The sequence below is a fragment of the Aspergillus viridinutans genome, assembly GCF_018404265.1.
Source record: "Aspergillus viridinutans IFM 47045 DNA, scaffold_6, whole genome shotgun sequence".
Classification (NCBI taxonomy): Eukaryota; Fungi; Ascomycota; class Eurotiomycetes; order Eurotiales; family Aspergillaceae; genus Aspergillus; species Aspergillus viridinutans.
In genome coordinates this window covers 2,351,344-2,366,358 of record NW_025091222.1, presented here as the reverse complement: position 1 = coordinate 2,366,358, position 15,015 = coordinate 2,351,344, and the positions used below count along the sequence as shown (strand labels likewise).

The following is a 15,015-nucleotide window of genomic DNA, read 5'->3' as shown; positions in this document are numbered from 1 at the left end:
GGAGATATTGACGGAGAAGACAACGATTCCCAATGACTGCCCATAATGCCCATATTAGTGACGTCGATGAACCAGTATGGGAGACTCACATAGGCTGCTGTTAGGGTGTGGTCGTCCAAATCCCATCCTCCACCGAGATGCATAGCTTTGGTGACCATTCGAATAACAAAGAGGATTGTGGCAATGGCAAACGGGATAATCGTGCCGGGGTCTGCCTGAGGATAGCGCTGGGTTATAGGGATGTGTCAACCAGAATATGCCTATCATTTCTACTATGCTAGAAATGGTCGTCTAGACACCTTTTTAGCGCAGTGGAAAATGGCTGACAGGATGTCACATTGGCGGGAGCCAACATATTTAGCCACTGGCCATTTGAAAATATACGCCGTCCTTAGGCTGCTGATATAGAAAAGTTGCAGTTTTATGCTGCACCATGGAGGACACAGACCCTTGAATCACTCCTTAGTAATATAGAGGAGTCCTCTACTAAGCATAATAGTCACTGCATCATTATAAGAAGGGCAGTAAGGTTGGGATCAAAATTCAAGTAGATAGACAAAATATTCAGGAGACCAGGCCCCTTATCAACAATTATTATGGATTATAAACCAAAGAAGGGAATCATTAATAACCTTTAGAACTACCTCAACCCTTATACCCACTAATTCTACCAGTCGCAGGGTTTCCCCTATCGGTGGGGTTACCTTTTTCTAACATAATCAGTAAGCGAGCGGCCATTGCAACCGAGCAGCCACTTTCCCATTTAATTCTAACATATTCAATTCAAAGCTATCCAAACAGCTACTATGCCACTAAAATCGCGTTAAACCTCTGCAAAATTAGTAGAGCAAGAGGGAAGGATTCTCCTTATAATATCTACTCTTAAGAATAATTAAATTTATACTGTTTCTAAAGCTATATATATTTTTAATGTCCCCTATTATCTATACATCTCTTTAATAACACCTAGATAGCCATCCCTTTTAACCTAAGGCACGCGCAAACAGGCATAAAATAACCTAGAATAAAGAGGAATTACTTATTAGATAGATTCTATCTATAGATTAATGTGGAGCGGCTCCCTAACCATCCTATATATAAGAAATAGCAAATATCCTACTTACACAGCATGGTTCAACTCCTACCTAGACTATTAGAGAGAAATAGGTATATAACTTCATTAGTTAATATAATAAGATTAAAACCTGATTCTCTAGGCGCTATAATCACTAGTGTGCTAAATATAAAGACCTAAAGATTATCCTAGAATAGTTTAATTATATCTAGATTATAATAATACAGTATAGGATTATACCTAAAGATATCTATAACTTTAATAAAACTAGCTTTATAATAGGCTTAGTAGCTACTACTAAGGTAGTTATAAGAGCTAAGATGCTTAGTTAGCTATTTCTTATCTAGCTAGAGAACTATAAATAGGTTATATCTATAGAGTATATTAACTCTACTAGATAGGTGCTTCTACTATGTATTATCTTTAAAGGAAAGATCTATATTAAGGGCTGGTATCAAGATTAAGCCTTACTAGTAGACTAGTAGATTAAGGTTAGTAAGAATAGATAGATAACTAATTAGATTAGATTATAGTAGCTTTAAAAAGTCTTTATTCTTACTACTAGTTATATAACTAGTAGATACTAACTATTAATTCTTAATAGCTATGGAAGCTATCTAATACCTTAATTTAATTATATCTATAGTAAGAATAATATTATTCTACTCTATATACCTATATATTTATCCCATCTTCTTTAGCCTCTAGATGTTAGCTATTTCTCTCCTCTAAAGTATATATATAGTTACTTAATTAAGGCAAAGATATAACTTAGTTTTAACTATATTAATAAGCTTAACCTCCTTAAGGCCTATCCACAGGCCTATATAGTAATCTTTTTATTAGATAATATTAAAAGTAGCTTCTCAGTAACTAGATTAATACTACTAAATCTAGATTAAGTACTTAGCTAGCTAAATATCTAGCTTAAAACCCCTATACTATCAGGTAGCTAATTAATAGATTATAGATTCCATTCTGAAAACACTATATAATCTTAAGTAGCTAAAGAAGTAGAAAAGTATACTTAAGAAGCTACTTAGAGAGTATATATATAGTCCTTCTACCCCTACTAAGGCTGCACTAGATCAGCTTATTAAGGGGTGTAAGATAGTAATGAATAATACTATCCTTCTTATAAAGGAAAATTATAATCTATATGCTGTAAATAAGAAGCAGCTTTAAAATAGGAAGTAATCTAGGAGGTAGATAGAAGCTATAGAGAGATTCTCTATCCAGAAAGGCTAGGAGTTTATTTAACAGAGGAATCAGGCTGAGCCGCTGAGGAAGCTATCCAGGTAGTAGATGTAGAATAACACCCTTAATAGGCACCCCCACGCTGCAGTGACTGCCATAATATAGGCCATAAGTAATTATAATGTCTGCAGCGCAAGAATAACTAGATTTAGTAATATAATTATATTTTAGGGGTTCAAAATAGCTTCGAATTGAACGCGTTGGAATCGAATGGGAAAGTGGCTGCTTGGTTGCAATGGCCGCTCGCTTACCGATTACGTTATAATCCGCCTGGTACAGGAAAATCAAGTCTGTGCTTTGCCCTTACAGGTCTGGCGCAGCTCCCCATCTACTTAGTCAGTTCCAGTGCCACTGAACTAGACAAGTATAGCCTAAGGAGTCTCTTCCGATCTCTACCAGAACAGTGTATTGTTCCTTTTGAAGATATTGACCAGACCGGCGTAGAAAAGGCCAGGGGTAGTATGAGATCAGTTTCCTCATATTCTCGATCTGGGTTGTGAGCACAGCAGAGGACTGAGAGACTTTCAAGTATAGTAATGGCGCTATTTTCTCAAGAGTTTTACCTTTATCTCAGTTTATCTGCGGCTTTTCTGTTGTTTCTATCACATCGGTCCGTCCGCGACGGGGCTGACAATGAGGAATGCATCCCAACAAAAGACAACCATGCACTGCTGCTTCACAAGCTCGCGAGATCAGATTTTCCATTCAAGTTTTCTGTATTCAATTACATGTGCGCTGCTATATTCCTCCATCAAAATACATTTCTTTGAATTCAATTCAGAAGCCGAATCCCATTCGAGAGAGAAATTAGCAGTGACGGCCTGTGGTCGATTCAACACTGAAGGCACATTCAGGCCAAGATAAGCTACGAAAGTAGTCTTTTCTGCCAAGCAAAGAGAAGCTCAATGCCAGCTGCCGAGTTCAATATCTCTGTAAGAGAAATCTGCTAATGAGAAGGGTATAGCAAACATAAAAGCAGCTCCAGAGGGTTAATTGAAGTCATAAAGTGGTGAGAAGATAAGTGACTACTTACTCATGTTATACGCTATACATGTAAGGCGAATACCTTGTCAGCCATTCTCTCGCGAAGTCGAGAGACATCCGGCAGCTGGTGAAGCAGATTTGGCATTTATCAAGAATGAAAGTGGGGCAGCTCCTGATCTGAACGGAGTGATGTTGCGTATATGAGGAATGGCTGGTATATTATCTGTTTGGCGGACCAATATCGCAAACGAAGGGCTTTGGCTTGTGGTTTGCAGTCAAGGTTACTCGAGAGGGCCAGTTTGATGATCTCTGGCAGAGACTGGTACCATGTCTCTAATTGGTGCTCCAACTTTTTACAGACACTCAGAAGAGACTCGTCGGACATGTTCTGGTTGGATAGACTGGAAGAAAACGAGTCTAGTAGCCGGCCAGAGTATATCATATGGTGATGCGAATCCCTACTATATGATGATTCGAAGTCCCTACTATATGATGATTTTACTATATTACACCTAGTCTATAGATTGTAAACAGGTGTAAAATACAAACCTAATAAAAGTTCAACAAGGTCTTAAAATATATGGATCTAATCTAAGACCTTGCTGAGCTAATATATTGGAAAAGTTCAACAAGGTCTTAAGGTTGCCCTACATCCCCTAAGACCTTGTCGAACTTTCCTGAGACCTTGCTGAACTGCAACCCGGTCTAGACTTGATCTATTATAATTATGCCCTCGCCTACTAGGACGACAGGCAGTGGCCCGTGACAGAGGCTCACTAGCAGCTCACCATATGACACTATTTCAGGTAAATAAGTCTGTAAGTCAGTCTCCTGATATTGTGCATTGAGGACTTAACTCCCTTTGGGATTGCTTTGGACAATTAATTCATTTAGTTACATTACCTGAACTTGGCAAAAGCGCACGTGTCATAGTTCTTGGTAAACTCGTAGCCGTATCCAAAGGCGGGAATAAGGCCAGAATGATTTTTTCCAAAATGGCTGGTGCTTGGGTGCGCCTATGCAATATATGAAGCCACAGAACACTTTCTATACAGATCAACGATCTACAAGCCCAATACTTAATCAATCCAGAATAATGCATGCTGTCCTTCCCTCTTGACATTCAGATCATCCTCACTATTCCGAAACACCGCGTCGGGTGCCCCCTCAAGCCACAGATGATATCCCGGTCCATCCGACGGGTAGATATTATGCCCTCTCGGTGTGATGATATACCTTCCTTCCTCCTTCGGCCATTCCTCGAACCATAGATCCGTCCCCTCATCATCAAGCCCAATCCAACTAAGCCCCAGCCAGTCAGCTTGTGCCAAGAAGACGTAAGAATGAGAATACATACTCCCCCTTCAGCGCCAGATACTTGCCTGTCTCGGTCTCCTTGAACCGGAATCCATTGTCGCCCTGCTCCACGTAGAACCGGTCGCCCTGCACTGCGGGTGTGGCATTTGCGTACAGCGTGCCCGAGGAATCGTAGTGCTCTACAGTCTTGCGGGTCGTGGTGAGGAGCTCGTCGTGGGCAGTGATGTAACCAGCGTCGTTTCGCTGGAAGGGCAGGCTGCGGCGGCAGCTGGAGAGGTAGACGGTGTCGCCGGGGGAGAATTGAGGGTGGTGAGTTCGATAGGTGCGGCCCATTGTAACTTTGGGTATGCAGTTGTGTGCTGATTTGAAAGTATGTTAATCGCGGGAATGTGTTATTGTCTGGTAAAAGACCTGTGCTGGAATGGATGGAGATGTGGTTTATATGGTCGTCCAGAGCATCATATTTCAAGGGTACGTCATTGTGTAAACTGGTATCATCATGAATTATGAACATGTGTTCATCTGGACCACTGAGCTAGTACTTCATGCCATGGACTAGTCTATGGGTCTCTGTGGTTGGCGTGATCTTGTATAGTTCGTAATGGCGGCCGATCATCCCCCAAAAAGGTAAACCATGAAGATATCCAAGCTGGGTGGAGACTCCATGCATACCTAGGCTACCTAGCGCATTTCATGGGATTTATATCCGACGATTTCGTTTTCTAGTATTCATGCTGACGCTTTACACATCCTGATATTCTTATATATTATAAATACCTGGAATAATAGGAGAAGCCATGGCACTAATCACTTGTAAAAATGGTCGGCCGCTAGTAGATATTCTTGAGGCCCTTTGTCAATGGCCTGAATTAGTTTGGTTCGGGCGGCTCTGTCTCAGTACACATCATACATTTGTGGGAAGGGGCCTCTTTCGCCTTCTTCAAACAACCACTGCCTCCATTCCTCATTATATTATGGCGCGTTACACCAGATTAAAGTTGGCCACTCATCCTTTCATCTCTGTTTTTTTACCGCCCGGGTTGCTCCAACTCTCAACTCAATTCTCACGCCTACCATCCACTTATTACCCTCCAAAGCCTGAGTTTGGATTGTCCATACGGCAGAACTCTACCTCTCCCTGTTCGTCAACAGCAATGTCGCACGGTGAAGAAGAGTACAACTGGATTGATGGTGTAGAGTCACTTAAAAAATACAGGCCCGGCGGCTATCATCCTGTTATGATTGGCGACATGTTACACGCGCGCTACCACATTGTGGACAAACTGGGTTTCGGAGGCTATTCGACTATTTGGCTTGCCAGGGACACTTGCCAGGAGCAGTATGTTGCTGTCAAAGTTGGCATCGCAGATGCGCTTCCGCGTGAAACTAAGATTCTCCGAGCTCTTTCGTCTTCTTCCGTGCATCCCGGCCGTAAATCAATCCCATTCCCCCTCGACGAATTCGAGGTCCATGGCCCTAATGGGACACATCCGTGCTATACAATGGCTCCCGCACGATGCAATCTCAGAGAGGTATCCTTCAGCCGCCTCTTCCCTATTGAAGTTGCACGTGCCCTATCAGGCGGCCTCGTATTGGCTATTGCGTATACTCATTCACAAGGCTATGTCCATGGGGGTTAGTCATTGCAATTCTTTGTGACTTCATCATCCTCAAATTAACATCATTAGATGTCCATCTCCGTAACGTCTTAGTCAAACTTCCATCATGTTTTGACCAGCTTTCGATCGAGCAACTATATGAAGAATATGGCAAGCCTGAGACAGTCACCATTACGCAGCGCGACGGAAAGCCGCTTCCGCCCAACATCCCAGAGAAGGCAGTAATACCGCTCTACCTTGGGAAAGATGCAGAAGAATTCTGCCTATCCGATACATGCGTGCTTCTTGGTGACTTTGGCGAGGCATTCGCTCCAGAAGAAGAGTTTCGTTGCGGGAAAGACTGTCATACCCCGCTAGCCGTGCGCCCCCCGGAAGCCCGATTCGAACCGCAGGCCCCGCTCTCATATTCAGCAGATATTTGGAGTCTGGCCGTTACGATATGGGAGATACTTGGCATGAAAGCCATTTTCAGCAGCGAATTCGCCACTGCAGATGAGATGGTGGCCCAGCAGATCGATGTTCTGGGAGCCATGCCCTTATGCTGGTTCAAATGCTGGGAGAAACGAGGTCAATTCTTTGATGATGATGGGCGTCCAAAGGAGGGCCGGCATGTGTGGCCTTCGATTGACAAGGCATTTGAGGAAGGGGTGCAGAAATATCGACGAAAGAGCGGTCGCGTGAAGGAGTTTGACAGGGAGGAAATGGCTGCCATTTTAGATTTGATGCGCCGAATGCTGGCATTTCGACCGGAACAGCGACCAACCGCTGAAGAAGTCCTAAAATCGGAGTGGATGGTTAAGTGGGTTCTACCTGAATACAACAAGGCAATGGAGATGTAGAAATTCCACCCATCGAGGCCAGTTTCAGACAATCATTGACATCGTCGTGTCCATTTACGAGGGACTGATAATTAACATCCAGAAATTCCACCATGCTCCTCCAAAGACCACGATGCGTTTCGTTCCATATCGAAGTCCGGTACGGTCACCGGCGATGAAAGACAGCATTCTGGTCACCCTGCGTGATGGTTTCTGATATCAGCTGTGAAAATGCAGGGCAATGTTCAGTGTTGTCTAATTCTCACTAATGGGAATAAAATAGTAGAGATATATGACTTGGTGCAAATGCCCGATTCACAATTGTTGTCAATATAGGAACCAGATATGAGTCCTGAACCCAGGGTAAATCCCTGTTAAAATATTTAGCATCATCACAGGAGACATCGTTGAGAGGAAACAGTAACAGACTGCATAGAAGGCCAGAATCAATGGCGCAATTATCATGATTGCTACATGAAACTCTGATCGATCTGGAGACGGTGACATTTTGTCTCGGGTTCCCATGTTAACATGATCGAAGGTTGGAGGTTGCGGGAAGAGAGGAATATAATATATATAAAAGAGGAGACAGCCGCGCTCTGTTGCGATTCTCCTCGCTTATGAATACACGTTCCTTTCAGAGCCATCGTTAACAAAGCAGCTCAGGTTTCTGTGACTCGGCAATCTGGTGGACTAATTCAAAGTCCAAGTAACTATGGCCCAGCGGCCAGCCGGCAAGCCAGCAACAAGTACAGCTGGACCAGAGGCTAAAGCTTACAGCCACGGGCTCTTCTGCCACCCAAAAAGAGTGCAAGGCCAAACTCCTGGATATTTTCACTGTACATGGTGCCCAGTGGACTCAAACGGGAGCTCAGCTAGTGGAGACTTCGAAATATGCGTCCGATATACTGAACAAGCTGGACGCCGAGCTTGCCAATCTTCCCAACGAAAAAGACCGCCCTGACTGCACGCTTCGCGAAGAGCTTCTGGCGGACGCGAACAAGTTCATGGTCGGCGACGTTGCCACCAAAGAACAAAAGAACCAATTTGCCAAGGTAGATATTTGTAATACGGGGTATTGACTAGGCTCGATCCCTGCAGCTTTGTTCCCACTAGTTACTCGATGAGGCTGACAGAGTGAAGACTGACGGAGCCTCTGAAAGAAAAGGGTGGTGCTGCTGGCATGACATAGCCATGGAGACATCATGACGAGCGTAATGGCGTGTTTGGATTGCTGCGACAGGGATAGATGCAGGGCAGAGGCAGAGAGAATAGCCCGATTGGAATGCTTCTGCCTGATCTTGACATCAATGTGGATCCGTTGGTTGTATGTTTAAGGGTTCTACAACTTTACAGGTATCATCTAGTATCGTCTGGTATGGTATCAACTTGCGTCGTATGAGACTGAGGTGGGTTATGGGAAGCTGACTGTAAGTCCTCAATACGCACCAAAGCAACCCTAAGGACTAGGCGGAAAGAAAGTTGAAGCCGGGGAATAAGTTTGACGCAGACAGCCAACATAGGTAAGTACCAGAAACACTCCCCGGTAGCAAATCCAGCAGAGGCTCAGGAAGAAACAGCAAGATGGCTGCAGAAAAGAAGAGCATACTGATCTAGTTCCGCAAAGAGCCCATCTAGGACATCTATCTATATATAGGTCATCTCTCTCAACATGATGTTGGTCCAGGGGTCAAAGTGCCCCTGTGTTTCAAAAAATCCAAGTGAACTATCTGATGCTGGCTGTCCTCCAACAAAGGCAGCCATTGGCAGCACATGGCCAAGATGTATGGAATTGCTAGATCAAGGCACAGGGTAAACCTTCCGCCAGTAATGAGACTCTAGTATCTTCTGAATATCTGGATGCTCTTGGAGCATTGTCCTGACTTGGGGGTCGTCAAGATAATCCTTCCTGAGATCCTTCACATCAACGTATTCAACGAGAAGTTGAGTTGCTTTTTTGTTGGCTGAACGAATGGCGTAGAATAGTGCATTGTGACCCTCCTTATCCTCATGAAGGGGATCTGCACCTTTTGAAAGAAGCATCCTGACTTCATATTCGCAACCCACCATGGCTGCGCAAAATAATGCCGTTCGACCCTCGTCATCTTGAAAATGTACATCGAAACCATATTCTTCCAGGAGTAAGCATATTATTTCTCTGGAGCCACTGGATTCCAGCGCACATGACAATAAACGGTGGCGATTATGTGCATCCTTCCTGGCTCCAGAACAAAAGCCTTGTTCCAAGAAGGCCCTGACAACTCCGGCCTTCGCATTTTTTGCAGCAGCAAACAGCGCTTCATGGCTGGAAATGTTGTCAATGTCTCCCCATTTTGCACTGTACTCAAATAACAACCTGACAATCGCGCCAGTTTCGTTACCAGAAGATATTGCAGCAAATTTTAGAGGTGTCCAGGTTTCGACTTCTCCATGTTTCCTCCAGTTGATCTCGGTGTCAGGGTCTGCACCCGCATCGAGCAGCAGCTTGACTGATGATACATTACCACGCAATACTGCCAAGGCTAGAGGTGTAAGTCCGTCGTACATCTGAAGATTTGGATCCGCTCCTCTCTCAAGCAGTAGCTGAACAACACTGTCTGCATTGTCGTCGGCCGCTTTAGACAGTGCTGTGTGCCCACTTGAAGTGTGATCGACGTTAACTCCCCTATCAAGCAGCAGCGCGACTATTTCTTTGTGATTATTGCCTGCTGCCAGTATGTGCGGAGGTAAGTCGTCATCGTCTTCGGGGCAAAGGTCGACAGCTCCATGTTTTAGCAAGATGTGAACAATCTCATAATAACCCTTCTCTGCTGCCCATGATAGGGCAGTGCGTCCTCCAACAAACCATTCACTCCACGTAGTACCTCTAGAATCGGGGTGGACACCTTTTTCAAGCAACTGCTTTACCACCGACTCGTGGCCAAATGCTGCTGCTGCCGTGAGTACAGTGTATGCTTCCTGACTACCTGCTGCGATCTCATTTTCTATATCAATATGCTCCAGTAGCAGCGCAACACATGCTGGTCGATCCTGCGCTGCGGCTGCAGATAATGGGCTTTGACCATCGTCGTTTCTGGGATTGGGATCAACTACCTTCCCAAGCAAGAACTCGATCATTCCCTGATGGCCTTCTTCCGCCGCGCAAAAGATCGGCGTTTTACCCCGTTGATCTCGAGACTCGGGATCAGCTCCATGGTTAATCAACGCTTGAGCAGCTTCCAAATATCCATAGCGTGCTGCACGTGCTAACGCCGTCACTCCATCACTATCTCGAGCATCTACTTCACAACCCACCTCAAGTAGGCGCCTGACAATGTCTGGATTCCCCCCTTCTACTGCCAACATTAGAATGGACTCCTTTTGGTATGGTTCTGTCCATGTTGGGCTTGCCCCCCTTGCGAGCAACAATTCGAATACGTCTTTATGCCCCCTGGCCGCTGCCCATCCCAATGCTGTTAGGCGGGTTTGGTCATAGCCGGTTTCATCCTCATTATCCGCGGGGTCGTGTATTTGATCCGGAGGTATACCGTGATCGAGCAGTACTTTGACTACCTCTATGTGTCCCTCCATGGCTGCCGTAAGGAGTGGCTGGGCGAGGGCATGGTTGTCGACCCTTATATTTAGATTCGCCCCTTCCTGGATGAGTTTTTGTAGTGTTTCCGGCCGGCCACGTTCTGCAGCCCAGGATACAGCGGAGCTTCCTTTCTGCAGCACATTGAAGCGGTAGAGACATGGGTTCAGTAGATTGTATAGTGCTCGATTAGCCTTTGCAAGTGCATTGAGGTCACATTCAAACTGAAGATTTTCTGATATAATTTCGAGCAGTTCATTTGGTAGGCTGAGAAGCGGCATGATGGTAGGAGTAGTGGAATTGTTTTATTTTTATTTTTATAATGTTTCTGGTAAATTTGGCGCAGTGAACTGAAAATGAAAAGGAAACAAAGGAAGAGATTGTTAAAATAGAGGGGGTTGACTGTTTAGGTACCTACGGGCATTTCTTTCAAGGCCTGCCATAGTGTGCGAACTAACCTTGTAGGTCTCAGCTGGACAACCTAAAATTTTGGATTTTCAGCTGCCAAGTAACTAGCACAAAACCTTAATAGATTATAGTCCAAGACATTCCACTGCCTAGTCATCTTGCGAAATCTGGCAAAGCTCGGTGGCTTAGGTGTAGTAGAGTCGAGCGGCATGCATAGGTACCTTCCAGCCCTTCGTTCCATCCCGACTACTAATGGCTCGTCCTCACCAGCAGTGGCTCGCTCATCCGTTAAGCTTATCTCCTCATTAAACGGGCATTCTCGTATAAACTAAATCCCCCATGAACTTGATTTTTTCATTATCGTCGTGGGGCAAACAGCTACCAGGACTTGTTACTCAAGTTGGGTCTGGTACATGCCAGGCTCCCTTCTATGCCATGCTATTCCGACAATCCAGGTCTTTGATCCCAAATACACTAGTGTTACCAGCTCACAGGCACATGAACTACGGTTACGGGATTTCATTACTGTAGGAATATGGGATCATGTGTGACTGTCCATCAATAGTGACGATGTTTTGCGACTCCGGGAGAGCTTAATGATACACAGACTATTATTCATGGCGAGTGCTAGGGCATTTAAAAGGTTTTAGAGGAAGTAAGGAGCCATGGAATACGGATTATGATCTCTGTGGCTGAAATGATCGGCTGATATTAATTCCTGTTGTTGGCCATACATCAGAGCAGTCTGTCTACCTGCTTATCAGTATTAAATATCATATGTTAGTGAAGCAACAAGATTGAGGAGATTTGTACAGTCGCCTGACCCTAAATTCAAAAACTACCTAGATCATACGTTGTTAATTTCGCCTTGCACCGCTTTCCGTGTTTTTGATGCTCAATTATGAGTGCCATTAGCTTGATTGGTGGCTTTTGAGTCCATTATTTCCACGCAGTCACCTCAACATTGAGGATATTGTTCAAGACTGAATTGACAAAGTCACTAGGCACCTAGAAAAACCTTGTTAGAATTGAGATACCATCTTCCTGGGCAGAATATTGGACTCTATATGGTTAGACTGACTTGAAGATACATAAGGCATGACAAGAGGTTCAAGAGGACTGTGAGGAGAGGATTTCTTTATAGGCCAAAGTTTGTTCTTTTACAAATAGTTCGCTATAGAGAGACTTTACTCCACTAAGCTAGTGCTAGTAAACCCTATTCCCTGGTTGAGGTTAGCAGCATGCTCGCCCGATTTGCACTTTGATTGAGACTGGACCCACGGTGTTGCTTCTTTCTCCAACTTCTCCAGGATAACCTCGCAGCATGTCCAGATCCGATGGCGATTTCTGAGGTTCAACCAGCTATCCTGCTCTTCGTTCATTCCATCCTCTGGCCTTGCTGCAGCTTTCTTGGTGAGACGAATGAGTTCCTTGTAATTAACCTGCGCGCCTGCTTGGGCAAGGTTTTGCCGAAGTGAGTCTCCGTCAATCCACGGGCAATCGTAGCCCAGACGTAATCTCCAAAAGTGATCGGGCAGATCTCGGGCAGCTCCACGAAATGCGGGACTGGCAATGACCAGATTGATGACGGATGGCGAAGGAAGCATTTGCAAAATCCTATAGCGGACGTCCCACGGTAGACTCGAAAACGGATCTACACCCGGCAATTCGAGTGCACCCACGTTTACAATTGCATTTGTTGAGCCGGGGTTCGACGTCTTTGAGGCAGAGATGAGCTCAGAGGCGTCGACTGGCTTTAACGGGTCCGCAACTAACCACTGAAATGCGTCAGCTAATATTTTGATGCATGAGTAGTTCGCGTTTGAACATCATGTAGGTCAACTTACCTCATACCCTGGCTCTGCTTCCCACTCTTGCGATTGAAAGTCCTCCGTACCACCGTAGATTCTACTGTCCTCCCAGTCGATGGATTTCTCCGTGTCATGCCCTAATCGAGCCTGCATAGTAAGATACACCCGGCGAGGCCCTAATGGCCGCGAGCTCGAACCCACAGTTTGATGTACAAGTTGAAGCATCTGCCAGCAGGTATCATGTAAAAAAAAGCCATCTATATTCGCCCATAGCCTTCCATCGCTACTACCAGTGTTTTCGCCAGGAACTGTGAGTCCATACCACGGATCATAGCTGCCCTTGGGTTCATCAGTCACAGGCACTGACATGACGATGAGCACCTCTACGGCTGAACTTTTATGGACTTACAATGTCAGTGATATAGTATGCGTCATCATCCTGCATTTGATTATGCTTGTCACTCTGGGCATCCCTAGGACGCAGCATTCTCACTTTTTCTAGCCACTGGTAAGCGTCAGTGACAAGATTCCTATGGCGATTGTTATCATACCAAGATATCCTTTTCAGGTACCAAATCCCCGTTGTATCCCCTCAGGGATGCGCAATAACTATCGTGTTCACACTGCGCGGTAGAGTTCTCGTCATCTTCTCCATCCTCCTCGTCTTCAGCTTCCGGTCTGGTCTGAGCCTCGCAGTCACACTCATCATCGTAGCAAAGGCTTAGGTCTTCGCCTTCACAGGCCGTGGAAGCCTTTCGGAGATCATAGCAGTCCAGCGGCCCACCGCAAATGTTGCAGTAGAAGGTGATTTTGCCCATTATCGCTGTGTTCACAAATGTGACAAAGGCCAGCAGACAAGTGAGGGAAAGTAAAATGTAGGTTTTAGGTGCTCTTATAATAAGAAAGGTCTGCGTCGATCATAATGCGCCAAGCGAATCCCGCGAACCAACGCAGAATACGAGGCACCAGCTAGCCCTGGTTGGGATGCTAACTTAAAATACGAGGATCTAAGCTGATCCAGTAGTAGAGCCAACGATTGGATCATGTCTGTTTCACGCTATCTCTGGGTAACCTCTTTAGGAAGTTAGGAACAGAACCACTGTCTACCCGTCGGTTATTGATCTGTAGATATCTGGATGCTATGGATCACAAGTATGACGCTTTCTACCAGTTCAAAGTCTCTTTAACGAGATTGTTTTCTTAATCCACTTGAGCCCTATCAGTGGATGCTCTGATTCTGACCGCTCGATAACAATAATGACATAAGGCTTGGGCCGTGCGTGAATTATCTTACTCAGCCTGTCAGCCTCGCTGTCCGGAAGACCGAGGGCTTTGTAAGCCAATCTTTAGCGGCCTTCTCAAAGGATACGATTATACGGAGTAGCGGGGTATTGATTACCTATATAGACTAGGTCCACTTCATCAGAATTTGTCCACTCCATCACATTGACTAGCGATCACATCTCGTCGAAATGGTCTGCCCCACGAACAATATAGCGTTCACTTCTCCGATAAATCCTCCTGGGGCCGATCCAATCCTCACCCGCAGTCAGATCTGGGCTGGTTTGCTCCTCAAGATCCGCTCTGCAGAGACGTTCGTCCCAGCCGGCATTCAGTCAACGTCAGTCCTCAGTGAATCGGTTGATGACGCTGGAAATCCCGTCACCATCCGTGAAGTGGTCTTTCGTCAAGATCAGCGGAAAGTCAAAGAGACTGTGACGGCCCACAAAGACTCGCGAGTTGATTTTGTTCAACCTGATGGGAGTACCATCAGTAACATCGTCAGTGAAGGTGCAGAGGGGGAACTGTATATGACATATGTTTTCGAGTGGAGGCACCCAGGCGCTTCGGAGGGGGAACTGGCTGTGTTGAGGGAAAGGGAACAAAATATGAGCAAGATGGCTGTTGAGGGTACAATTAGTGCCATGAGGGAGCTCGCTCGAAAGGGGGAGATTTGATTTCACTTGAGTGTGTTTGGGTTCGCTCTGGATCTATCTTATTGTCGAGGGTATAGTACATAATCTAATGCGGTCACTGAAAGAAGATGATAATGCCTGCCGCAGGGTACGCTGTTATACCGGCCTGATATGATTATATACCATAGTCGAGGAGGGTTTGCAGGCGCATTTTGGTAAAAGGGGTAAGTGCAGGGAAG

The 15,015-nt window shown here is 45.3% G+C and overlaps 6 protein-coding genes across 6 annotated transcripts; 3 read left to right on the top strand and 3 right to left on the bottom strand.

Annotated features, from left to right (window-relative positions):
• Positions 1-4,395: 4,395 nt before the first annotated feature.
• Positions 4,396-4,966, bottom strand: Aspvir_008485 (uncharacterized protein; the record flags this gene model as incomplete). The annotated part of the gene is made up of 2 exons (XM_043271653.1): positions 4,396-4,618; positions 4,674-4,966. The coding sequence occupies 2 exons, from the start codon at positions 4,964-4,966 to the stop codon at positions 4,396-4,398; spliced, it is 516 nt and encodes a 171-aa protein (XP_043127588.1).
• An 821-nt stretch (positions 4,967-5,787) lies between these two features.
• Aspvir_008484 (uncharacterized protein) lies at positions 5,788-7,091 on the top strand (the record flags this gene model as incomplete). Its single annotated transcript, XM_043271652.1, has 2 exons — positions 5,788-6,268; positions 6,322-7,091. 2 exons carry the CDS (start codon positions 5,788-5,790, stop codon positions 7,089-7,091), a joined length of 1,251 nt encoding a protein of 416 aa, XP_043127587.1.
• A 694-nt stretch (positions 7,092-7,785) lies between these two features.
• Aspvir_008483 (uncharacterized protein) lies at positions 7,786-8,152 on the top strand (the record flags this gene model as incomplete). Its single annotated transcript, XM_043271651.1, has 2 exons — positions 7,786-7,819; positions 7,851-8,152. 2 exons carry the CDS (start codon positions 7,786-7,788, stop codon positions 8,150-8,152), a joined length of 336 nt encoding a protein of 111 aa, XP_043127586.1.
• A 718-nt stretch (positions 8,153-8,870) lies between these two features.
• Aspvir_008482 (ankyrin repeat domain-containing protein) lies at positions 8,871-10,922 on the bottom strand (the record flags this gene model as incomplete). Its single annotated transcript, XM_043271650.1, has 1 exon — positions 8,871-10,922. One exon carries the CDS (start codon positions 10,920-10,922, stop codon positions 8,871-8,873), a length of 2,052 nt encoding a protein of 683 aa, XP_043127585.1.
• A 1,314-nt stretch (positions 10,923-12,236) lies between these two features.
• Positions 12,237-13,678, bottom strand: Aspvir_008481 (uncharacterized protein; the record flags this gene model as incomplete). Its single annotated transcript, XM_043271649.1, has 4 exons — positions 12,237-12,827; positions 12,897-13,199; positions 13,270-13,365; positions 13,412-13,678. 4 exons carry the CDS (start codon positions 13,676-13,678, stop codon positions 12,237-12,239), a joined length of 1,257 nt encoding a protein of 418 aa, XP_043127584.1.
• A 654-nt stretch (positions 13,679-14,332) lies between these two features.
• On the top strand, positions 14,333-14,818 carry Aspvir_008480 (SRPBCC family protein; the record flags this gene model as incomplete). The annotated part of the gene is made up of 1 exon (XM_043271648.1): positions 14,333-14,818. One exon carries the CDS (start codon positions 14,333-14,335, stop codon positions 14,816-14,818), a length of 486 nt encoding a protein of 161 aa, XP_043127583.1.
• Positions 14,819-15,015: the final 197 nt, after the last annotated feature.